Here is a 26,812-nt window from a genome sequence, read left to right as displayed (position 1 = left end):
TTTACCCGCATCAATGACAGTACAATTCAGATACCATATCCCGCTTAGCTTCCCTGTCGCTATAAATCGAAGGATGTTTTCCTTTTAGCACAACTCTTTTTGTCAATCTGACCTGTAAATTAAGATCTTAATTCCATTTAAAGACTAGATGTTTTTATAGACTTGAAAAGGGGTATTTGCTTTCAATTTAATATGGTGTTGTGTTTTAACATTGTGTAATTCAGTTCTTTACAACTGCCATGTTCTTAATAAACCAATCGTTGAGTTTGCCTGACTCATCAGCAGTAAGCATTAATACATTAACTTAAAAAAAAAAAAAGCTGGCGGGTCCGGTTTAGATTTGACCTATTAAATAAGACTTTAATTTTAAACTGGCTGTTTTATAGACTCAAATATTGTGTAGGCTTTCAATTATATTGTGTATCACGTGTTAAAAACACATTCATGTTTGATGTGTTTAATAAACCATTGTTGATTTGAATTTAATTTAATTGAGTTGACTGTTGGTAATACGTCATTTACATCACGCATGACTTAAAGTAGTTAGCATTTTGTAATTGGCTTATTACGATTCAGCCACCCCCTTCCCCATATCCCTGTTTTGATGAGAGAAAAGCAGTCCATCTCAGCAGACTGATAATTGGCAATTTACATTAAGACCTGTTTATTTTTTATTCAATATGTTTGTTGCTTATTGTACAACTTAATTAGTGAAGTAATCACATTATTATGCAGTGCCGATAATCCCTGCCGGCTGCTAGGTGTTTTTTAAATGGAATATTAGTTTACTGTTTGTTATGTTGCCACGGGCAACGAGCATCCTATTTTGCCATCTCTGTAAAAAAAGCCTAGTTATTCCATTACACGCAGCATGGCTCATTTCTCTCTACAGCCCGACACGCCATTAATCACTTCTCACTTATGTTGTCTGCTCTGTACATATTCACAACGCTGGAAAATGATTCCATCTTCCAATTGGACTCTCCGGCAGTTAAAGGCGCTGGACACGTTTGGTAATTGCCAAAGAACAGTATTTTTACTTGGTTTATCCCAATATATGCATATATAATAACAAACCTAATATTTTGAACCCAAATTGGTCATCGAAGTTACAAGGGGAAAAATGAAAGAAAAAACACCCTTTTTACAAAGATGTTCGTGCTTTTAGTGCATAATAAAAGGCTTAAAAGACATATAATAGTTTGGTAATTGTCAAAGACCAGTCTTCTCACTTACTTTATATCAAATTGTGAGAATTTGGACTCAATTGGTCATCAAAGTTTAAAGAGAAAAATGTTGAACAAAAAACACCCCTTGTTCCAAAAATTAGGGTGCTTTCAAATGCATTAAAAGGCTTCAGGCCTGAATTCGTCTTTTAATAATTTTAAGTGAGAAATTACCTCTTCCTAAAAAAAAACACGTGACATCAGAGGGAGCAGTTTCCATTTCTTGATACCATTTTGAGTAATTACCAATATAGTGTCCAGTGCCTTTATTTATTATTCACTCCCGGTTCTCGACAAAACAAAATGGCGAGCGTCAATTACGTGGGGAAATTGAGCGTCCACGTGGACCCCGCTAGTACAATGGCAAGGCGAAAAAAACCCGTGAAGATCAGCATTGATAGATGTGGCTGCGTATCGTCTGCTGTGAATTCCCATCCATTCAGAAAACATGATTGTATTTTAAAATTCGAGAAATAAGGGAGCGTCTTCTTTAGAAAGGAATTGTTGATGTGGACTTGGGGGGGGGGGGGCAGAGAATGCTCGGTGGATTGTGGTAAAACCATGGAGGTAGACATAGTGGAACGAGTATAGTAACGTGGGGGGGGGGGGTAGGTCTACTAAATTATCTTCTGAAAAAAGGGAAGACGTGTGTTAAACGATAACTCGTGTATGTAAAGGGTGTACTTAGAATTATAGGGACATTTATTATTTTTTTCTGAAACCAGAAAGATCTGTGCTCAATATTGACTCCGTAAAAAGAGGGTTATCCTTATTTTTTAGAACGTGAAATTTTGTTTCTGTAAATAGGAAGATCTGTGTTAACACTGAATCGTGACATGTTGTTTACGTAAACTGCTCAATACATTGTGCACTGCCGGGAGTAGATGTAGCCTACAATTATGCGGGTTGTGCAGATGTTCAAGTTAATTTTTGATATGAAATGTTAAACGAGAGGAAATAATGTTATCAAACAGTTTTTTTTTATGCTGGAAAGTAATGTGCTGATTTGTGTAGAAGTTGTGATTTAAAGTTTCTGCATAGTTTTCTATATGAAAATATCGCTCCGTTTTGTGACACCCGTTGGGTGAATGACATCAAGTGGAAACATTATTTTACTAAATTATAGGGGCCCTGGTGTTTGTTGTTTTGGTGGTTGAGCCAGCGTGTGAGTTAATTTATAATTTTATAGCTTAAGTGTGGCCTGATGTGTCGTGACTCAGAGTCGGTCCAGTCTGCTCGAAGATCTGAAGTGTGTGTCTCATTTTTGATGAATGCATATAGTGTGTAAGTAAATGAGTTACGAAAACCAGAGCGACAGCGAACTTTGTTACAGCATAATTTTGTCATACAGCATAATTTGTGAGAAACCAGAATTAGCTGTTGCAAACAACTTACCAACCCAAAGGACCGATAAAATGCCAAGATGGCCTGACGCTTCGACCCTTGCAGAGTCTTTCTCGAATGATAACACAATTAAAAGCAAACATAAACAGGTAACTATGTTTGTCGTATACAGCAAACATTGTCATACATTCACAATTTCAGTCAATCTGAAATAAAACAACATGATATGGGCAAAAATCCATGACCAACAACAGAAACATCACATAAGAACAATTCCAATTAGCATAAGAACCACCCTAATCCCTAACCGTCAACAACAAAAACAAGAACGACAGCAAAAATTATCATCACCAACAACAGCACCACATAAACTGACGCAACAATTAGCAACAACGATTAACAACACAAAATACTACCACGGCAACAACAACAGAACTTTGATGCAACATCATCAACACGAGTAAGCGAGATATAATGTTCAAGTACATTCACCCTTGTAATGGCAATTTACCTAATGGAGGCCGGCAATTACACTGGCAGTAATTGAGTTGATTAAGGTTAGAACCATCATGGATCGATGTCTTTGAAAATTATTTTTGGATTTTTTTAGATTTAAATCTTATTAGAAATGATGAATGACCACTGCGAGTAATTCTCGAGGGAAAACATTATTTAATACTGACTAACATTAATTTTTTATAGCAGTACAAATTCACCCACAAATGTATCTTACTCTAAAAAATAATACTCTCAGAGTAAAGGGGAAACGTTACCTGACATGACTTGAAATCATTGCGTATTTTAAAGGCAGTGGACACTATTGGTAATTACTCAAAATAATTATTAGCATAAAACCTTTCTTGGTGACGAGTAATGGGGAGAGGATGGTGGTATAAAACATTGCGAGAAACAGCACCCTCTGAAGTGCCATAGTTGTCCACGAATTTGATTTCGAGACCTCAGATTTAGAACTTGAGGTCTCGAAATCAACCATCTAAACGCACACACCTTCGTGTGACAAGGGTGTTTTTTCTTTCATTCATATCTCACAAGTTCGATGACCGATTGAGCTCAAATTTTCACAGGTTTGTTATTTTATGTATATGTTGAGATACACCAACTATGAAGGCTAGTCTTTTACAATTACCAATAGTGTCCACTGCCTTAATTGCCGCAATCAAAACAAGAACATGGGGCATAAAATCTATGGTAAACCGTTGTTGCTGTGCACGGAAACGGTATCCCAAAGTTTCATGACTGGCACTTGCTGCTTTAGACGAGGATCAAACCTGAGTTAAAGGCAGTGGACACTATTGGTAATTACTCAAAATAACTGTGTTCATAAAACCTTACTTGGTAACTATGTATAAGGAGCAGCTGCTGATTGATAGTATAAACCATTGTGAGAAACGGATCCATCTGAAGTTACGTACTTTTCAAGGAAGTAATTGTTCACGTATTTTGATTTCGAGACCTTAGAATAAGAATTTGAGGTCTCGAAAGCTCTTGAAAGCGCACAGCTTCGTGTGACCAGGGTGTTATTTCTTTCATTATAATCTCGCAACTTCGACGACCAATATTGAGCTCAAATTTTCACAGGTTTGTTATTTTTATGCATATATGTTGAGATACACCAATTGAGAAGACTGGTCTTTGACAATTACTAATTAGTGCCCAGTGTTTTAAAATGTTTAGACAATAATTATAACAAACTTGTACTTACTTAATGTTAACGCTGAATCCTTTCATGTACCCAACAATCGGTAAAAAAAATCACTTTGTACAGAATAACTTGTAGGCCTACGACTTGTGTCCAGTACATCGACGAGTCTCTTGAATTGTAAACCTAGCGTTACATGTTTACTTCCCAACCCGTACGGACCATACGTAAAGTCAAGACGTCAAGGCAGTATTCTGAACGTCATTGAGAAAAAGTACAGTTAATAACGTCCCAACGGTATTCCAAATCTCATAATTCCACAAACTCTACAACTATAGCAAGAGCATGACACCGAGGAAAGGATGGTAATAACATCCAACTGTAGAGAGTAGACTATAAATGAAACATCATCGGCGGCTTGTCAAACCATAGAAGAAACCAACATCCACACTAACTCGATATACAGCAGTTTTGGGGCGTTCGTCGCCGCACTTTGAACAAAAAAGCCAAAGTCAATGGTCGAATTTTTCCCCTTTCTCTTCGAATCCATGTTTAAAGAGTGACAATTCATTTTGTCTATTCCCTCAGAGGATGAGGCATCCAGCTTTCACCATCCCATGGTTATTATTAGATTCCGTGAGCAAATACACTGGAGAGGCTCACACTCTCCTCAAGCCGAACTCGAATTTATTTTGTGTTTTTCCTTCCCGCGCAGATTGGCTTTGCCGCGCTAGACACGTACGCGCAACACGGACTTGTAAACACCATGCACGGTTTATTGGATTTCACTCGTACGTGCCCGGGTGGACCCTGCCATGCCGTCTGATTGCTTCTGAGCGCGGCTGAGTCTACATGCAGTGACCGCTCAACTCTCGGCCTCTTATCGCACTACGGCCTTTTAAATGAATACGGATGTTTTGCAGACAGTCACGAACTTCTAAATAATGACGTGAACTGACAAGGAATTTATAACAAACTGCTGAATTGAATAATATCCCTAGACAAATTGATTTAAAAGCACTCCGGACACTATTGGTAATTACTCGAAATAATTGTAAGCATAAAAAATTACTCGGTATGGTAACGAGCGATAGAAAGCTGTTATAGTATAAAACATTGTGAGAACGGCTCCCTCTGAAGTATCGTAGTTTTTGTTTAAGATAGTAGCCTTGATCAAGGCGCTACAACCAGCCGCGATCTGCAAAATCCCAGTCCCCATCACTGATTTCCGCCAGCGCACCCCATACATAACACAGTGCATATAATACGTGTACAGCGTATGTACACATACATACTGTACATGTACATGTACATGTTCGGTACACTTACGGTACATGGGTACTTCCTAAGTTGTTTGAGCCACGTGTGCGAGGTTGAAAGTAGAAAGACACGACCGTACTCACGACTACGCTATACTGTTCTCGCTGTACAATGTATGGTAATGTACATCGTGTATGCACTGCATGCGTGTGCAGCGAACCGGGCCGGGAAACAGCACGTCAACAGCCTTGATCAAGGCTATTAAGATAGAGGTACTTTCTTACTCAAATAATAAAAGACTTCAGATTAAGCCTTTGATTATGCATCTGAAAGCACACAAAGTAATGCAAGAAGGGCGTTGTTCTTTCATAATTCTCATGCAATTTCGAAGACCAATTGAGTTCAAACTTTCACAGGCTTGCTATGTCATGCATATGTTGGGATACACCAAGTGAAAATATTGGTCTTTGACGATTACCAAAGGTGTCTAGTGCCTTTTAATGAATACGTTTTTTTGTTTTGTTTTCAGAAAGTCACGAATTTACAAATAATTAATGAAGTAAACCGACACTGGAATTTATAACAAACTGCTGCATGGAATAATATCCCAAGACAAATTGATTTAATACAGGCCAAAAAAGTACAACACAGTCAAGTAAACAAAACAATAAGCTAAATACAATCTTAAAATGGCTCAGATTTTTGATTTCCTCATTAAATCTTAAACGTGTATCATGACTTCCTCATTAAATCTTAAACGTGTATCATGACTTCCTCATTAAATCTTAAACGTGTATTGTTTCGGATTAAGTTAAATAAAAAATACCCCATGCAGCTGAAACCATGAAGGAAACCCCCACGCTGAAACAGTGAAACCCAAGTTATGCATAATTATATATATCCAACGTGGGGTATGTTTTGTTTATTCTCGGCACACTAAAAGTGACAATATAGGTCACTAGGGGTAGATCCATTTGAAGGATTTGTAACACAAAAACACAATGTCCACAGATTTACATTAAACTTACACCGTTTGAAGATAATGATAGTAGAAAGCGTACGTTAAAATACTGGATGCTGAGGTGCTGTAGTTTTTGGGTAATGAGTAAAACAACGTCATGAAAAAAAAGTTGTTAAAATAATTTTCAGTTAGACGAAAATTATTTTCATGACATTGTTTTACTCATTTCTCAAAAACTACAGCACCTCAGCAAGTAATATTTTCAGGGAAGCTTTCTACTATCATTATCTTCGAACTGTGTAAGTTGAGTGGACATCTGTGGACATTGTGTTTTTTGCCCTACACAAAGTACATAGACCCTTTTTAAAGGAATCTGTGAGATGGCCACAAAACCTCGGAAAGTACACATCCTTTTCAATGAGTGAATGTTTTTACATTGAATTGCTTTATTCATTTGACTTTTTAATGAGAGGAACAGTTAATCTGCCTGGGGCAGTCAGCAGAACTACTGGTTAGTTCTTGATCCAAAGTCCACTGTTTGGAAAAGGAAATACATGGAGGTAACAGGTGTAAGTTGCTAGACGGAAGGATGTTTTTATAGTGACTTTCTTTAATGGAGCACACGTAATGTGTTGGCACATCTCGAAGATAGTTTAGGGCTGTTTAAATCTCGTCAACCAAAAAGGCAAATTAATATGACAACTGACAAAACATTATCACAACAAAACAAAACTAAGAATTAATCAAGTTAAATGTTTATGGGAACACAAAACTGTACTGTAATAAGATAGTTTAAATAAAATCGTTTACAAACAATTTATAGGAAAAAAGGGAATCTAACCAAAAATCAACCACTGTGGGAATAAATACCGCCCTCTATTGACCCATACAGCGAGAGCCCAACCTTAAAAGTTATCTAATATTTTTGAATGGAAACAGAGAAGACACAGACAATTTTTAGGTTTTAAGTTGCTTAAAAATGTGCTGTAAATTTTACGGTTTAATCAATGGACGAACTCCACTCTAGAGTATTATGTGTTGTGGTTTTAACATTTTTGTAACACACCTTAAAGTTAAATAGTGGCCGCCATAAACACCAGAATATCTTTAAAAATTTGAAATAAATGACACAATGAACAACTTGAATTCTTTTTAAACAACAAAACAAATTTCCTCGGTGTATGAATGTTCTTATATGGTATACATGTACAACTTTTTGTGCAATCCCCTCTAACAAATATGACCTGAGCCAAATTTCACAAAGCTGTTCAGCTCAAACTTCTGCTTAGCACAGAAAAGTAGTGCTTAGCAGCAATGGGTTACCAGTGAAAGTAAAGTGTAAATTAGATTACGCATGGCCGGTTCCCTGAAAATTTTTGCTTAGCACAAAAATTTGTTCAGCAAAAATTACACACAAAAATAACCCCAACACAAAATAAAAACATTTCTGAAGCATAAGGTGCTATAATCTAAAAGCAGACAAGTAAAAAAAGCGTAACGAGAAGTCTTTTAGCAAGTGTATATCTTGGTCAAAGGTAAGAATAATATTCCTGTAGTCAAACTTGTTTGATGCGACCAGTAACATTGGATTTTTATTTACAGGGCATCACTAGGAACTAGGGGGTTAAGATTAAAAATCACAGTGCTGGAGTTTTCTGCAACAACACTCATCTTTTCATCTTCTTTTCTTCGTCATGCCTTTCTTCTCGAGGTGATAAACAGGCCTGGAATTTCATGTTTGAGAAGGCAAAGCCATTTTTATTTTGCAAGAGCACTTTCTTAAGGAAATCTTGCAAAGAGCACTTTTATTGGGAAATCTTAAATTACTTTTGGAAACATCTGAAGGGGCACCAAGGCCACGACAGAGGCCGGGGCCATCTTGTAATTCCAGGACTGGATTAACCGCTACATGTATACCAGTTGAAATGTTTTTTTTGTACAAACTTCTGTTATTTTCTGCTGGGCTGACCACCAGCAGTGATGAAGTTTTTTATCCTTAAAACCGACCGGAGCGCTCCTGTTCCCCAGACCTGCCTCGTCGACGGGAGCGGTCTCGGCTCCGGGAGCGCGACCTCTTTCTCTCTCTGCTTGGAGAGCGCGAGCGGGATCGTCTCTTCTTCCGGAGCCCATACAGCTTTCGCCGAAGCTGACGAGAGATCGGCTTCAGATGCATGAAGTTACAGAAACCACCTCGGGTGCATTCCCTACAAAAAAACAAAACAGTATCAGACATCTATTTCATCAACAGGGCTGTATGCTTCGTTTTTGAAAGGGCAAGGGCACCAAGGCATTTTCTCTTTGGCAAAGGGCACCCTATGAGGAAATTGTAAATTTCTACTGGAGCATTTCAAGGGCACCAAGGCAATGACAAGGGGCAACGGAGGCAATCGCTTCCGTTGCCTCTGTGAAGTATCAGGCCTGCATCAATAATGACGTTGATATGTGATGGATTAAGAAAAGCAAAGCCAGCGTAAGGAGAGATGAAGTTAACTTTAAGCATATCAGCAAGCATTATTAGTCCAAGTCTTGGCAAAAGCTGGAACAGGACTGTAAAAAAATTACCTAAAAAGGATTGATTTATAACATGACTCTCTGGAAAGCCAATGCAGCAAGGCACTCCTCCACTGCTTACCAGTACTTCGCTTCCCTCTTACTCATAATCTGGCTTAGAATAATCCTGCTACCATACTGTGGGACCAAACATCTTCCACAAACTACAAGTAGTTTATCAAGATTTATACGATTAAGAAATGCGCCTAAATGAAACTTGTAAATACAATTTTGGAAATAGTAATAGTTGTTAATTTAACCTTGAGTGTGTCCGGGTGCATCAGTTATTGTTGTGATATTTATTATGTCTTGCGGTCATGGCCACGTTATGAGAGTTTCAGTTAGGCGGACACCATTTCAGCCAGCATTGGATGCATGGGTTTCTTCTGTTTGTACAGCTGGTACTTAAACAAAAATGCCTGGTTTGTGCACAAGGGTTTCCCTTAACTTTTTTTTTCAATCGCCCGCCGGTCGCGTCAACCACAATTCTCGATCGCCCGCAGGTTTTTTCACTAGCCCGCATGTATTAATACACACAATTTTCAAATCGAAAAAAAAAAAAAAACAAAAAAAAAAACACGAAAATTAAGCCCTTAAAGCCATTGGACCCTTTCGGTACAGAAAAAAAAAAAAGTTCACAGATTTACAAATAATTTACAGGGTTTACAGAAGGTAATGGTGAAAGACTTCTCTTGAAATATTAGTCCATGAAATGCTTTACTTTTTGAGAAAACGGTAAAACAATATAAATTCTCGTTAACGAGAATTACGGATTTGTTATAAACACATGTCATGAAACGGCGAAACGCGCGAAAACAGGAGTAGGTTTTCCCGTTATTTTCTCCCGACTCCGATGTCCGATTGAGCCTAGATTTCCACAGGTTTGTTATTTGATATAGAAGTTGTGATACACGAAGTGTGGGCCTTGGACAATACTGTTTACCGAAAGGGTCCAATGGCTTTAAAGACAGTGGACACTATTGGTAATTGTCATAGACCAGGCCTGGGCGAATTATTTGAATATCCGGTTAATGGCGAATAGGTTTTCCTATCCGTAACCGCGAATGCCTTTTTTTTCTTAACCGGATATCCGCATAGGGCGCGAATAGCTATTTATAAACCGGATAGTTCTGTAATTACAACCAAGTAACCGGATATTCTTTAATATCCGAATATCCGCGGACGTCGGGCGACAACTGACATGAGTGTTTTGTCTGAATCCTAATGAAACTTCTATTAAGACAGCATAAATTAAGTATTTAACTATGCTCACCTCCGTGAAGAGTTAAAACAATGACATTTCTGACGTAATTTGTTCAAAGATTACAAAAGTTTTCCTTCACGTAGAGTCATCCACGATCAAAAGAAAAAGCAAATCGCCATCTTTAAATTAGATCCGGTCATTTTTATGAATGAACCGAGTGACACTGTCTAAAACTAATATCAATCCGCCCAGAAGATCTCATTCACAAACGAACAGCGCCCTCTAGCGACAAAAAAACTATTTGAATATCCGATAATTTCGGATAGTTGGCCAGGGGTATCCGCATAACAAAATTTCACTATTCGCCCAGCACTACTTCTCATATGGTGTATGTCAACATATGCATGAAATAACAAACCTGTGAAAATTTGACCTCAATCCGTCTTCGAACTTGCGAGATAATAATGAAAGAAAAAAACAACCTTGTCACACGAAGTTGTGTGCGTTTAGATGGTTGATTTTGAGACCTCAAGTTCTAAATCTGAGGTCTCAAAATCAAATTCTTGGAACATTACTTCTTTCTCCAAAACTACATCACTTCAGATGGAGCTGTTTCTCACAATGCTTTATACTATCAACCTCTCCCCATTACTCTTTACCAAGTAAGGTTTTATTCCAAAAATTATTATGAGTAATTACCAATAGTGTCCACTGCCTTTAAACAAAAAACCCTGGTTGTAAAAAATCTAAAAAGGGATTGACTTCATGACAGATTAGAGCCAGGTCAAAGGTTAAGAACATTTCCTTTTTCCACTCACCCCATTTCATACTGGCGACAGCAGGCCTCTCTGAAGTCTGTCACTGGAGAGAGCTCGGCTCTGATTGGCTGACCGTTGAACCATCGATTGTTCAAATTGGTGACTGCTGACTCCGCGTCCTCCTCACGGCGATACTAACAAAAAAAAATTCAAGAAGCATTTTATGCAGCCATGATATTTGGTCGTTGGTCCTTGAAAAAAGTAGGAACACTTTAGCGAGCACAACGCCTGACCACTTTGGAAGTTAAGTTCTTACATCACTATTAAAGGAACACGTTGCCTTGGATCAGTCGATTTAGTCTTTGAAAAGTGTTTGTAACCGTTTGTTATAAAATGCATATGGTTAGAAAGATGTTTAAAAAGTAGAATGCAATGATCTACACACATTTGCCTCAAAATTGCGTGGTTTTCCTTTTACTTTGCGAACTAACACGGTCAGCCATTTATGGTTGACTCCCATAAATGGCCGACCGTGTTGGCCAACGAGGTAAAAGGAAAACCACGCAATTTCGAGTGATACTTGTGTGGATCATTCTACTCTCCTTTTAAAATATCTTTCTAATCATATGCATTCTATAACAAACGGTTACATACGCTTTTCAAAGACCAACTCGACCGATCCAAGGCAATGTGTTCCTTTAATTCAAATACAATTTGTTTTAATAAAAGCGGACGTTAGTTTATAACCAAACAGCTAAAGTACCTTCACGTAGACATTGCCCACAAGATGGTCTCCTAAATTGTCGCAGACGTTCATTTCCTCAATTTCTCCATACTTCTCCTCCAGTTCTGTGAAAACCTCCTCAAAGAAATCGTCAAAATGTTGCTGCATTTCTACATCTGATACATTGGAAACTGTCAAGAAAACAAAACAAACGTTATTGTTAGCAAAATTTTATTTGAAATTATGTTTCTCATTAAAGAAATCAGAAAAATTTGTGCAAAAAGGATTTTTTTTTCTTTCACTATTTTCTTACTTTTGTGATGACCAACTGAGTCAAAAATTTCAAAGACTTGTTCTGTTATGCTTATGTTGGGGTACACCAAGTGAGTATACTGGTCTTTGAAATTTTACCAAATGTGTCCAGTGCCTTGACGAAGTAAGCGGGATAACAAATAACTTTAAAAAAATAATAATAATTGAAGTTTCTTTCTTACTGTTTCCTCCATCTGCACTTTGTGCAGTGTTCTGTGGATTCTGGTAAATGTTGGACAGAACAATCGTCTGACTGAACGTTGGCTTGTTGTGAAGTCGAGAGCAACGGTCCCCATGGCGACATGCACCAATCTTGAAGTAGAAGGAACAGTTGACTCTGAAAAAAAAACACAAATAAAAAATACAATTGTTCAACCTGGTGCGTCAAAGTCTGCGACGTGGCGATCGTTTGCACACCTTAGAGTTAGGCAAAAAAAACTAAAACAAAAACAGCTGATCGTCCCTGCCCGCATCCTTTTTGGGGGCTGCATCCTTTGTTATTTTTGTGAAAAAAAAAAAAACACCTCCATCTTTTCAAAAGGACTGGCGTAGGAGCTTTTTTCCGAATTTAAAGTGATGCTCTCGAACACGTGTAACCGTCTGTTTCATAAAACAATAATAGTGAATGCCTACCAGCAAATCTTTTTAAAAATCCGACACTGTTAATACTAATACAGTAATAGTGTTAACACAGGTCCTCATGCAACAAATAGGTATAAAATAAGTTTGAATGGGTTCAAACTGAAGAATTGGTGGCCTGTTTGATTTGAAATACTAAGCGGCCATCTTGAGAAAACAAAAAACAAATAGTAAATAGTAAGGCCCTCATCCTCCTCTTTTTGAAAAATCCGGCTGATCAACTGAGTTTTTTTTCTTTTGGCATTTATATACTTGTGTAAAATACTCAAACACTAGCGTCAAGTCCAGGCTAGGCAGTAAGTAGTGTCTTCCCTTGATCAAGATGAAACTTTGTGAAGAAACTCCTTCTCTGCTGGAAGTGTTAAATTCATTTCTCTTAAAAACTTAATTTATAAATTGAAATAGGGGCCTATCCTGATCCATAACATAAAATGTGTGTCATGTTTAGGTATTATGTTAATTGTATTGTTGTACATCTACCCATCCATGGGGCCGAGATGGATGTAACAACTGCCAAGTGCAATTCTAACGAAACTTAAACACAAGCAAGAAAACACTTAAAACGGTACAAATAATGTGATTGAATAGCATGGTCTATCATTATCAATAATAATAATATTATAAATATTTCAGGAAAAGTTTCCGTATGGCGCCACCACTTTTTCATTCGAAATAGAATAATATAGTATCTAATTTACCTGATTGATATATCCCTTTTTGTAAAAATGAGTGAAAAAGTGGTGGCGCCATACGGAAAGTTATCCAAATTTCAAAATAATTAACAAACATACAAATTATTTTAAAAGATTAAATCAAAATTTGAAAAATAATATATATTAAAAAAAAAAAAAAAAAAAAAACAATCACTAATCAGCAAAAAGGGACAAAAAATACCAATTTAATTTGCAAATGCAATTGTCATGATTGTTCAGTTCAGCAATCTGAACCCGCATTCTCAAAATAACTCGATTCCACCTTCCTCAATGCTAACACCAAAACCACATCAAAGAGTATTTTAATTTATAATTTTAAACAATCACACACGTTTCGGGAAACGGGTGAAGAACTGGGCATGCTGACGACTCAGCGACTGGTCCCGCGACGACGCAGGCCAGCGCATGAGCGTGGACGCCGTGGTTTTTTGTCAAAATTACATCAACCAATTGAAATAAGAAACAAAAACGAAAGCAGAAATTACCAAGCAAATTCTCCAATCGTATATCTATGTAGGACACTCGTTAAAATACAAATCAGAACATCAACTGAGGAAAACACTCAAACTTACTTGTCTTTCTCTGTTCCAAAAATCGACGCTAAATACTCCGCCATGTTGCTTTTTTGTTGGTAAACTCACGACGAACTCTCGCGTTGGATTATCGTTTTTGTGAGAAAACGTTTCTCGCCCCAAAACCTTTTCGCCCCACTTCGATTAATGCGTCGGTAAAATTTCTAAATAAATTACAGCATATATTTTTAACATCAATTAAAATTTAAGACAAAACTAAGTAATAGCTTTTAAGTATGAGCTGAAAACAGCATTCTTTTAAAACAGTATGATTGTGTAACTTTTGAAGGATTTGATAAATAAAAAAGTTTTGTAAAACGTGCGATGGGGGCGTAAATCTCTAACGCAGTGGGGGCGAATTGACAGTAATATCCACGTTCATTATACTGTAAACTTTGTTTTATATTGTGATATAGTTTTATTAATAATTTGACTTATTCATTACTGAAATAAATATTTTAACACTAATATGGTTTTTAAAAAGATAATTCTTCTTTTAAATTACTAAATTATAATTAAATTGTTATAAAAGATAACAAAGTTGTGATGACAAAATTTATTTCCAGTTCCGGTTTCTGAACTAGTGTCGGTTATTTGTTTCTAGTTCTTTCCTTATTATTGTGATAGCAATGAGACTGTAGTGTAGTAAATGAGCTCTACGAATAATACTCGGGGTTAGCTAGAAATCCGCAAATAAACACAAGTTTCCTCAGTATTTGTTTTGGTGAGTTTTTACAATTATTCATTTCAATTTCAACATGTTCAATCTTCACTCAAATCAATGAACACTGATGGAATTCCCACTGATGATATACACTATTATAGCGCCTACAGTGTGTGTGTAAAAAACTTAGCCCCCCCCCCCCCCGCCAAAAAAAGAGAATCCGGACAAAAATAAGAAATAAAATCCACGACCACCACCTTTTCACCAATTTTCACAAAAAGAAAAAGGAATAATTATATCATTTTTGTTTGGGAAATAATTTAAATTATTATTATAATGATTTAATAAATGAAATCACACCACACAATGAATGATGTAATTTGGTAATTTTAATTTTTTTTCCCCATTTCCCATCAGGTCCTCGAGACTGTGTTTCGTGGCTTCATCTTTATATACAACAAGTCAGCAATGAATCTGGAGAAGCTTTCAGATGTCGACAAGTTGGGGTTGTGTCGCAAATATTACATCGGTAAATGCTGAAATTGTGTTAGTTGAAAATCGACAAGGGAAGGGCCCAGTCATCATGACAAAAGAACACAAATCAAATTTAGATTAACAACATGAACAAGGAACTTTGTATTTGGTTTCTGTTTTAATGAATGAAGAATTGTACTTAAAGAAGCCTGGGCCCCCTAGAAAAAAATTGTGTACCCCTCCTCTGCCCCCCCCCCCCCCCCCCCCGACAATTTTACAGTTTCAGTTAAATAAACATCAGCTTGACTGTGACATCCTTTCTTTATTCTTCAGGTGGTTTCTTCTTGCTGCCTTTCTTGTGGTTCATCAACTTTGTCTGGTTCTTCAAGGAAGCGTTTATAAGACCAGCATTCGATGAGCAGAAACAAATGAAAAAATGTAAGCCATTTTATTGATAATTTTAAGTGAAGACTTTTCTTTTTTAATTTTTCTTTTATGTCATTGTGCGTGTATGTACATTTTTAAGTACATGTACATGTAGGTTGTAATTTTTCAGTACTTGTTATCTAAAAAGTTTTTTATAAAAGTTTAGAATACGTGTTGTAATGCACTTATTGATTTATGGGTGAAATTTGCGCTATACAAATCTCTATTTATTAATATTTTTATTAATGAATCTTTTTCCTGTAATGATGTTTGAGCATTGGGCTTTGAACGTTATTACTTCTTGTCACTGAGACATAAATTCCTTAAACTACATACAATCTGTGCTGCCAAGTACTGTACATATATACGTATGTAGTGCACCAAGGAAAACCAGTCATATGAACCCTCTCATTATTGCAGGTACCAATGTACCCCTGGTAAGGTGTCTGGCTCAAGGACAAACAGTGTCAGGACAGGGATTCCACCCCATACTCTTGACGACTCACCTACCAAAACTTGAGTCTTTACACCAAGGGCTCTTCCTCGGTGACATGCGTTTACATTAAGGCCTGAAACTATATTCTTGTGAGGGCTAGGAAAGTGTTGTCTTTTATGAAGGGGCTTTCCAAATTGAAATTTGCACATTGACATTTTGTGAAGAGCACCTTGGATATTTTCAGAGGGCATGCACCAAATGACCTTTTCAAAGGGCACCATAGCAATGATTAAAGGCAGTGGACACTATTGGTAATTGTCAAAGACTAGCCGTCACAGTTGGTGTATTTCAAAATAAGCATAAAAAACTAACCTGTGAAAATTTAAGCTCAATTGGTCATCAAAGTTGCGAGATAATAATGAAAAAAGAAACCTTTTAGTCACACGAAGTTGTGCGCGTTTAGATGGTTAATTTCGAGACCTCAAGTTCTAAATCTGAGGTCTCGAAATCAAATTCGTTGAAAATGACTTCTTTCTCGAAAACTTTGGCACTACAGAGGGAGCCGTTTCTCACAATGTTTTATACCATCAACCTCTCCCCATTACTCGTCACAAAGAAAGGTTTTATGCTAACAATTATTTTGAGTAATTACTAATAGTGTCCACTGCCTTTAATGTCCTCTGTTGAAGTATCAGTCCTTTACATGAATTACATAAAGTAACTTTTTTACTGCTTTTTATTGCCTTCTATTCTGCATACTACATGTATATAAATATTTCATTTTTAATTGCACATTTGTTTTTAATATTACTATTTTACTTGTCTTTGCATTTATTTGTCATTGTTACACACTGCATTATTTCTTGATGTATTATTATTTCATTTGTTTATTTCCACCCATTTTGATTGATGTTTACTCTTTTCTGGTTTTTGAATTGTTATTGACTTTGTTTATTGCAATGGTTTACCATTACTTTTATCCGACTGATATGTGGCTTTTCCGCTTGTGCTCCTAAACTTTGGATTTGGAATGCCTTACCTAATTACATCGCTGTAGTTCTCTTCCATTGTTTAAAAACTTGCTGAAAACTCATTTATTTACATCCTCATACACTTAGCTTGTTACATGTCTTGACTTAGATTATTCATTATATAATTTTTTATTGTACACTATATTTCCATTTTGTTGTATATGTTTTTTTTTTTTGTTCTGTGCCTCAGAAGAGGGTCTTGTACACTAGATAAATGGCACATTATAAATGCATTATTATTATTATTATTATTATTATTATTATTATTATTATTATTATGTGTTATGCATGTTTATTATGTAAAGTTTTAATAGTGTTTTAAAAAGCACAATTTTTATACAGTACAGTGACATATGAATAGGCTTCAGTCACTGTTTAGGATTAAGAGTATATTTACCTCTTAGATAGTTGCAGTCTGCCATAGGCTTTTTACAAGTACGTGTACCTGCAAATTTATAATTTATTGCTAGTTCCTATTTCTCCACACCATGCATTGCAATGCTTCAAACAATACTTTCTTACAAGTAGTTTGTATTGCCATTAACTTTAAAAGTGTATACGAAATGTTTACCTTCTCTTTAATGAATCTCATTCGTTCCTTATCTTCTCTAGATTTAATCAGATCGTGCATTGGGTCCGTGATATGGACGGCCGCTCTGATCACTTGGATAACGTTGTTCCAGCTCAATCGATCCAGGTGGGGTGCTACAGCAGATAGCATTTCCTTCATCGTCCCTCAAGGAATTCCCTAGGGTCTGGGTTTGGGTGGGTTGTCTAAGGAGTTGGGTGGGGTTGGGGTGTCACAGCGGATAGCATATATTCTTCATCGTCCGTCAAGGTGTTCCTTAGGATCTGGGTTTGGGTGGGTTGTCTAAGGAGTTGGGTGGGGTTGGGGTGTCACAGCGGATAGCATATATTCTTCATCGTCCGTCAAGGTATTCCTTAGGATCTGGGTTTGGGTGGGTTGTCTAAGGAGTTGGGTGGGGTTGGGGTGTCACAGCGGATAGCATATATTCTTCATCGTCCCTCAAGGAATTCCCTAGGATCAGGGTTATGGTGGGTCGTCTAAGGAGTTGGGCGGGTTGGGGTGTGAATAGAAGTGGGTGTGATGGTTTGTGTAAGGATTTGGGTGGGACGGGTTAGGGTGCCACAGCAGATAGCAAACCCTTCATCATCCATCCCTCAAGGAATTCCTTAAGATCTGGGTTTGGGTGGGTTGTCTAAGGAGTTGGGTGGGTTGGGGTGTGTAAAGATGCGGGTGGGACGGGTTGTGTGAGGAGTTTGGTGCATCCCACAGCGGATAGCATATTCTTCATTGTCCCACAAGGATCTGGGCTTTGGTGGGTTGGAGAGAGGGAGTCCAGGTTTGTTGCTCTCCAGTGAATTGTTGAAAGGGGGTAGGGTAGGGGTACCGGTTGTCTCATGTTTAGGGGTTTGGATACATGCCATATGTACCATATACAGCAGTTCCCATTTCATAGAGCTAGTTTTTGTTGTTGAGATCCCACTTAAGTCACTTTTCCTGAAACAACATGGTTGAAAAAAATGAAGTGAAACCAAATAACAATTGCACACAGTTAGACAATAAAATGTAAATATGTATTTTGTAATGCTTAATTTGTTGATATTAGACAAGAATTGTTAAGATGTGCAATGTCATCAGCGTATAACTCAAGTAACTGCATGTATGTCATTAAAGGAACACGTTGCCTTGGATCGGTCGAGTTGGTCTTTGAAAAGCGTTTGTAATCGTTTTTTATAAAATGCATATGGTTGGAAGATGTTTTAAAAGTAGAATACAATGATCCACACAAACATGCCTTGACAATGCACGGTTTTCCTTTTACCTCGTCGACTAACACGGTCGGCCATTTATGGGAGTCAAATTTCTGACTCCCATAAATGGCCGACTGTGTTAGTTCGCACATTAAAAGGAAAACCACGCAATTTCGAGTCAAATTTGTGTGGATCATTGTATTCTACTTTTAAAACATCTTTCCAACCATATGCATTTAAAAAAAACGGTTACAAAAGCTTTGTATAGACCAACTCGTCCGATCCAAGGCAACGTGTTCCTTTAAAAAGTAAACAAATAAACGCAACATAATTATTAACGTTAAACTTGTAGGCTAATGTATTATTGCGTGTGATACTTGGCTAAAACACGTGCCTTAATTGGCGATGTTGGAGTATTTAGTCAAAGATAGAGGGCGCTACGGTTTTTGGAGGTTGACACCCGGAGGCCATTTTTTTTTACTGTACATTAAAAAAAAAAAAATTTTTTTGAGGATTCCTTTTTGTTAAACGATTTAGAGAAACAAAAATGCCTTTGAAAAGCACCACAAAAAGGCAATTTAGGTGGAATTTCAGAAATAACATAATTGCCTATTTTTAGGGCGAGTCACAAACGCTCAAAATCGCGCATTATTTGCACAGCATTTAAACACAAAGTCGATCAATGATTTTATTAAGACTAACAAATAATATGCACCGCTTTTCGGGCTACATGAACAATCACTAGGCCCTATGGCTATCATCAAGGATTTGTAGAACTAATAGTAATAGTCACAGAGAGTGTTCATGTTTCATTGCGGGAAATCTCCATTAAAGAATTTCCGAGTTGGGCCACCAAATATCGGAAAGTATACATCGTTTTCTCAGTGAGTGAAAGTGTTCTCATTGTCATCACATAGTCAGTTAATCTGACGGGGGCAGTCGGCAGAACTACCGTATGAGGGTACGTCAAAAATTGTACAAGGAGTTACATGAAGATAACAGATGTGAGTTATATAAAGGCGAAACGGATGTATTGTTCTGGCCCGTTTGTCATGGAGCTTTCCAGCCATGTGTTGTATGATCAACCATAATGCATGAAATAACAAACAAGTGAACATTTTAGCTTAGAGACACTGGACACTATTGGTAATATTGTCAAAGACCAGTCTTCTGACTTGGTGTATCTCAACAGTCTTCTCACTAGGTGTATCTCAACATGCATAACATAACAAACCTGTGAAAATTTGAGCTCAATCGGTCATCGAAGTTGCGAGATAAATGAAAGAAAAAACACCATTGTCACACGAAGTTGTGTGCTTTCAGATGCTTGATTTCGCGACCTCAAATTCTAAATCTGAAGTCTCGAAATCAAATTCGTTGAAAATTACTTCGTTCTCGAAAACTACGTTACTTCAGAAGGAGCCGTTTCTCACAATGTTTTATACTATCAACCTCTCCCCATTACTCGTTACCAAGTAAGATTTTATGCTAATAAATATTGTCCACTGCCTTTAATCCGTTGTGTGAGTATAGTTACAATAAAAAAATGTACAAATACTTCAAAGTCCCTTAAAACAAAACTACAAAACCTAGGCAATAAAGTACTTATATAAAAACATTTTACAAACTGAAGCAAACAAACAAGTGAACATCATGAGCTTATGTGAGTATAGTTACTATAAATGTAAAAATACTTCAAAGCCCCTTAAAACAAAAACCGTAAACCTAGGCAACAAAATACTTACAATAAATTTTACAAACTGAAAGTGTACGAAATAAACATGGAAGCAAGCTAAACTATCAGGCGCAAGTAGTAGTTTTTGACAAATGAGTATAACAATGTCACGAAAATACGTTTTACATGCTAAAATCTTTGTAGTTACCACATTCTGCATCTTGTTATTTTCTGTTAATTGTGTTTATTTCTCATGTTTATTTCTGCTTTTGGTACATGTATATTGTTCTTTGTTTTGGTGCTGTTGCCCTGGTTTACTATAGTCTTCACCAGGACACCTGCTGAATACTCACCTGTTTAATCATTGACTTTTATTTCTTTGTAAAGCGCTTCGGGACCTTTGTGTGAGGCGCTGTATTAAGTACCGTTTATTATTATTGTAAACTGTTGTGTAACAAAAGGTTTTTTAGCTGAAGTGGTTAAAAGTAATGAGAACATTAATTTGTTTATTGCAATTCAAATGATTTGCATTTTGTTTTAACTTGGGCTAATTACTATTTGGGGTTGATGATATTAATTTCAAACAATGAGAACGAAAATATTGACGAAACAATATCTTTTTGGCTAAGGCCGAAACCCCCCAATTAAAAGGGTGATCTGGATGAAAACATTAGGCCTATAAATAAATGGCTGCAGTGTTGCCGAAAACCCCTTTTTTAATAATCTCGACGAAAAAAAGTGTGTTTCTGCTATAATTTTTTCCGAAACCGCTTAAAACAAAAACAACGCCTGCCGACTGGTTAGGTATCGAAGTGTACATAATTATTGTTGGTAAATTTTCACATCTTTTACGCCTGCTACTGCCAAGTGATGTCGACCATCTTCCGTGAATGTGATTCCCATTGGATAACTCAGACCCTGAATAATACAGGAGATGAACTTCCCATCACTATCATAACGATGGATATGACCAGAAACAGGGTCACGGTTGGTAACTGCCACGTAGATATCGGAGCCGTTGCAGCATACGCCCCTGCAGTAGTCAACAGGCTGACCATTCATGGTGGGTTTGATGGTGACTAGGGTAGCACCTTGGTCATCGATAACAATAACTTGGTGGTCAATACCGCAACTGACAACTATTCTGTCATTGCAGTCAGTGGCCAAGAACCGCGGTGTCTTCGGCAGTGGTATACGGGTAGTGTATATTGGCTTACCGCCAGGACGGTGTATTGAGGTTATCACGTTCTCCGTGGAATATCCTACCAGAATAGTACCATCTTTCTTCATACAAATGCATGTGTATTCATTGAAAACTGCCCAAGGCTTCTCGTGAAACATCCTCAGATATCCTCTAAAAAGACAATTACAAAAGAAATTATACGATGGTTAAACAATAATTATTTATTTCATTCCCTCGAAATTATGTTTCCTTAGCTTCGATATCAACGTCTCCCTGCTCACTCTGCTTGAAACAATACAATGAAAGTTTAATTCAATTAAAAAGCAACAATATGGAACCTGACACCCCACCGAAAATAAACAATACAAAGTAAACAAAAAGACACATTAGCAGGCTGTTTTAGTTTTACGGCGATCTCGTAATATTAATTGAAAATTAAAAAGGCATCGGTAGCCGGAAAAATAATTCGTTCCTTCGAATTGTTATTTTGAGGAACGAATTATTTTATGTAATTTCAATTCAATTAAATTCAATACACGACAGAAGATAAACAGACTTAAATTGATGTGCTTTTCCGTCCTGGTATTGGCGCTTGCCAAGGTTGCCTAGTTTACCGGAACCAGTCTGATCGAGCCGCTGATAGTGGACACTTGCGTCAATCTGAGGTGGGACATAATTACTTTTTAAGAAAGTCAAATCTTGGTCGATGATTGGAAATAAAGACAGAAAGCCACAATCTGAGCGTTTGTTTGTTTGGGCGTGGCTGAAATCAAATGAGCAAAGTTTATTTCGAGGAAAACAAATTAGCATTTTGGGGGAAGGACTTTTTTTAAGGGAACGAAATGATTTCGAGGGGAAAAAACAGTATTTGAGGGGGAAGAAGATAATATAGGTTTTCTCGGTCAATTTCGGCAAATGAGCAGCCAATTAAACCACCAAGCTATTCTATTTCGCGCGAAATCGAATGCTACTGAAAATGGTTATTTGATTTCGTTTTTTGATTAGTCAAATGTAATGTTGTGTCATTCGATTTAACAAAATAATCATTCAATTTAACAATTCATCAAAGCAGCATTCAAATTCACAGGTGCATCTTGAGGCGTGTGTGTCACGAAAAAGAATGACGATACGCTAAATTGAACAGAGTGCTAAAGGAATTTGACCCGACTCAAAACGAAATTGAATGGCCGAATTCTGAATTTGAAACGCAGTAACAACTGGAGAGGCAAAACAGCTTTAATTCGAACGCATGAAAATGAAATTGGCTGCTCATTTTCTGAATTTGACCGAGAAAACCTATATTATATTGAGAGAACGCAATTAATTGAATATAATATTATGTTTTACTTTTTCCTACTCTTTTCGTCTATCTTTCCATCAAGGGTTGGATGAAGCTGAGAGGTTGTGAAATCCTCACTGTAGATATGGACACATCCGTTCTCATCAGCCGCCATTAAGCCATTGCGAACAGATGCTATGCCATTTTGACAACCTGACATAAGAAAATAAATAGAATAAACACCCTGTAGTGATTACTTGAAAATATAGCAGACTTTCTATTTTAATTCGTGAGTCCAATTGGTGATTCGTTCAGCAATCAAACCCACACCGCCCTCGCAGTCGGGAGCAGACGACATGTCGACCATCAAAATGTCAGAGCCCATTTATCGAAGAGTCATTTTTTCTTTTATGCTGGTTTGTCTCACACCCCCCCCCCCCCCAAGTCACGTCTTTAGCGCAACGATTGTAATTACAAACGTCACTGCATCTTTGTTTCACACAAGATATTCGAAGCTTACAAGACAGAGCCCTCCTGTTGAGAAAGTGAAATAACATGTTTTCATCGGAACACTTACATCCCTTCATTGGAATAGTTTTCTCATGTTCACCATCAGTCCTGCAGATAAACAATTTTCCATAATGTGAAAGTGGGGTGATGGCGGTAGTTACTGCAAGTCTGTCACCTGGCAGAGTTGCTATATCACAAAACAACTCCCTCTTCGTCCAATGCCGACTGACTTCACGATGCAGCTCCCACTTAGTTCCGATCTCCAGGTTGCCTAGTTTAATGGAACCAGTCTGATCGAGCCGCTGATAGTGGAAACATGCGTCAATCTGAGGTGGGACTTTATTACTTTTTAAGAAAGACAAATCTTGGTCGATGATTGGAAATAAAGACAGAAAGTCACTATCTGAGCCTTTGTTTGTGACATCTCTTGCGATGGTCAGTGTATCTTGCTTCCTGTGAAGCAAAGATTTTATTGTTTTTATTTGTTCGTCAAATGCTGTGCTGCGATCCTCCTTTAGGACCCGGATCTCTTTAAGAATTCGGTCTTCTTCGGCTTTCACTTTGTCCCTCGCCCAATCTGCTCCCTTCTTCACCTCTTGCACTGTTTGTGTAACTTTCCTTTCAAATTGTTGCTGAGCTTTGCATGCAAGATCTAAACATTCTTTAACATGTTTGATTTCATTGGTAATGGTGGGAAATAGTACTTTAAAACCCCTCTTATATTTGGAAGAAGCTGATGCGCAATCAATGTACTGATGCTCGGGTTTGCAATGGTTATAAACAGCGCAAACGTGACAAATCAAGACATGACATGTCTCACAGTAGAATCGATTGATCTCACCCTTGTGCGTGTTACATGTATACTCCTTCTGTACCTCTGGTAGGGTAACCTTTCCCTCGCGAATATCTTCCAAGGTTCCAACTTTGTGATCAGCAGAAAATTTGCTTCGCTTGTGAATGTTCATGCAGCCCTGGCAGATATTCTGAGAGCAGTTTAAACAATGATGTGTAAACTCGTTCTCAGTACATAATTCACATGTTCGTCGTGCTTTGTCTGATAGTTTGGCAACCTTCTCCTGGAGCTCGACTTTTTCCCTCAATGTTATTATGAACCCATTGGTCTTGAGGCCACTGATGCCCCCTGGCACTGGTAGTCGTGTCTCTTGCCGACACACTGGACAAGTTTTTACAACATCGTTGCCATAGTATTGAACCAAACATTTTTCACAGAAGCTGTGAACGCAACTGAGGATTTTGGGATTTGTGTACCGTTCAAAACAAATACCACATTCCAAAAAGTCTTGACCAATTTCCTTGAGTACCGCAGATGCACTCGCCATTTTACCTAGTAGAAAATACAAATAAAACAAATTAGAAATTAGATTTAGCAACCAAAGAAAAAGATGAACATTTGACCCCGATTTTGATCTCGTGGTGGCCGACTCATCCCGGGTCAGTTTTCACAAATAGTCTGTGTCAACATGATTATGGATGTGTCCAAATGACAGAATCACAGTTAAGCTTACACTTAAAACCACTCTCCATGTTAGACTGACCTGGAACGGGTCGAACCCCCTAAGATCCAGAATTAGGGTCAGTGGGTCTACTGACCCGGGAGTGTCCTTTTCGCGCTATAGATGAAACTATACATGTAGTTAGGCATACACCCAAAAGCAAAAAAAAAAAAAAAAAAAAAAAAAAAAAAAACGACTGCACAGTTTGGAAGTTCAACTGCCATAATATTTTCATCTTCAACGTCTATATCCGTTGAGTAAACAATAACAATGGAGTCAAAGTTGTAAATAATGAAACGCGTCTCCATAATAAGACAAAGAACGCAAAAATCACATGATCTATACAGAGTACACTTAAACAGGCCAGTAAGTCACCATCCATCGCTAGAAATGGGCTTAACGGAATTGTTTTAGGGTCAGTTAGTCGACAGCTGTTGCCATGGCCCACCCGGGGCCAAGAGCGTCAGTCGGCTACGATGAACGATTTTTTTTTTTTGTAAAAATTGCAGTCTTGACGCAAATAAGCATCTTCTAACGTCCCCAACTATTATTACCACGGTATCAATATATTATAAATTTCAAGCCAAAGACTTACCATACCAGAGCGAGCAATAGTCTTTAGGAGGGAAAATGGCTGCAACCCTACAACGGTTAGTGTAAAGAGTCTGGTAGAAGGTCCCATCCAGTGGGCGTAGCCGTTGTGTAGAGGTGAGAGGTGAGAACACTATCTGCACGTAGCTCTTTTTGAAAAATAGACTTGTGGACAAGTCGTAAAGTTTGTCGCGTACCTACTCTCCCGGCGAATTTCGTGACGTGATGGTAATATCGTGACTACTTGGCCGTGAGACTACTGCTGTTTCGACTCGCCTCCAGCAGTCTCGTGCGAGAGCAATTTCCCCCGCGAGAATGTCGTCTCCCTGAGACAAAAGCAGCATCACGAAAGTTGCATGTGAGATGCTTATTACGGCAAACATTAACGACTTAGGTTAGTCTACCTCCATGGTTTAATATTAACTGTATTAACTGTGACTGATAAGGCAGTCTACTTGAGAATGTTCAACGGACTGGTTTTGTTCTGACAAAATCAGCCACAGTTGTTTACCAATTTGCTTGTGGATTTGTAGTGTAAACGTTAATGCATTGTTAGCTATAGAGCTGATATCGCCGTTGAAGTCACTCCCAGGTTCAAAGTGTTCTCATAATATTGCAATCGCAACATTACCAACGTACCTGTTCAAAGTTGTCTTGGTGATTCTGCTGATGTTACTCTTAATAATTGCCCTTGACAGTGCTATTTAGAAATGGAGGTCTTTACCCTATGTATACATTATAGGTTACTGAAACATATGCTGCTTTTGAAAATTGGCTTCACTCAGTACGCATTTGATGTTTGTGCTTTCTATGCAGTACTAAAGGTAGTGCATCCATGTAGATCAAAGGTGCCCCCAACCCCAATTGAAAAAAAGGAACACCCATCATCTCAACTGGTCCCTCCCTAATAAATGGTTGTGGAAATGGCTTCAATTTGTTTGGTAAGTTATGGCCACTAGCCGATATTTCTGGGGTAATAGTCGTTACAGGTCGTCTGTAATGAGCAGACGAGTATCAAACAGTAGGACTGCATTGACCCGGTTCACCTCACGTGATCACCACATCAACTCTTGGTTGTGATGGGAATCAATTCTTTACAATGTATGTAAATTAAGCACGCATGTTAAGATATCTGGTTTCGGCCTTTGACTCCCAGAATGGCGAGCTTGGTAGAGACTGACCGCTTGTATTCGTTGGCGCTAAGGGGAACATATTTTTATGCGTGATCAGTGATTAAAGTTTGGCAACCCCCCCCCCCACCTCCCAGATGCCTCGCTCCAGTCTTTTACCCTCATTGGATAGAAAACACTCAAATTAATGGTTCGATAAT

The 26,812-nt window shown here is 37.8% G+C and overlaps 4 protein-coding genes across 5 annotated transcripts in view; 1 reads left to right on the top strand and 3 right to left on the bottom strand.

Annotated features, from left to right (window-relative positions):
- Positions 1-4,789, bottom strand: part of LOC139951686 (putative ammonium transporter 2) — a 33,260-nt gene extending 28,471 nt beyond the window's left edge. Inside the window, exon 1 of the mRNA XM_071950699.1 lies at positions 4,294-4,789. The gene's annotated coding sequence lies outside the window, so the exon portion shown is untranslated. The remainder of the gene's footprint in view (positions 1-4,293) is intronic.
- Positions 4,790-6,090: 1,301 nt separating this feature from the next.
- LOC139951695 (splicing factor U2AF 35 kDa subunit-like) lies at positions 6,091-14,179 on the bottom strand. The gene is made up of 5 exons (XM_071950721.1): positions 13,924-14,179; positions 12,182-12,336; positions 11,727-11,878; positions 11,024-11,157; positions 6,091-8,655 (listed from the first exon to the last, which is right to left on the bottom strand). The coding sequence occupies exons 1-5, from the start codon at positions 13,965-13,967 to the stop codon at positions 8,448-8,450; spliced, it is 693 nt and encodes a 230-aa protein (XP_071806822.1). The 5' UTR covers positions 13,968-14,179; the 3' UTR covers positions 6,091-8,447.
- A 304-nt stretch (positions 14,180-14,483) lies between these two features.
- Positions 14,484-19,075, top strand: LOC139951699 (gamma-secretase subunit PEN-2-like). The gene is made up of 4 exons (XM_071950726.1): positions 14,484-14,647; positions 15,005-15,116; positions 15,395-15,499; positions 17,567-19,075. The coding sequence occupies exons 2-4, from the start codon at positions 15,056-15,058 to the stop codon at positions 17,704-17,706; spliced, it is 306 nt and encodes a 101-aa protein (XP_071806827.1). The 5' UTR covers positions 14,484-14,647; positions 15,005-15,055; the 3' UTR covers positions 17,707-19,075.
- A 681-nt stretch (positions 19,076-19,756) lies between these two features.
- On the bottom strand, positions 19,757-26,244 carry LOC139951683 (uncharacterized). Of its 2 annotated transcripts, XM_071950694.1 has the most exons (5): positions 26,122-26,217; positions 25,492-25,808; positions 23,445-24,722; positions 22,936-23,080; positions 19,757-21,759 (listed from the first exon to the last, which is right to left on the bottom strand). In XM_071950694.1, exons 2-5 carry the CDS (start codon positions 25,571-25,573, stop codon positions 21,228-21,230), a joined length of 2,037 nt encoding a protein of 678 aa, XP_071806795.1. In that variant the 5' UTR covers positions 25,574-25,808; positions 26,122-26,217; the 3' UTR covers positions 19,757-21,227. The 2 variants fall into 2 exon arrangements, with proteins under 2 accessions (XP_071806795.1, XP_071806796.1); XM_071950695.1 differs by having other exon boundaries at positions 25,487-26,244.
- Between the last annotated feature and the right edge of the window lie 568 nt (positions 26,245-26,812).

Source organism: Asterias amurensis, chromosome 19, assembly GCF_032118995.1.
Source record: "Asterias amurensis chromosome 19, ASM3211899v1".
NCBI lineage: Eukaryota > Metazoa > Echinodermata > Asteroidea > Forcipulatida > Asteriidae > Asterias > Asterias amurensis.
Note: the sequence above shows the minus strand (reverse complement) of the source record. Positions and strands in the feature narration are given on the sequence as shown.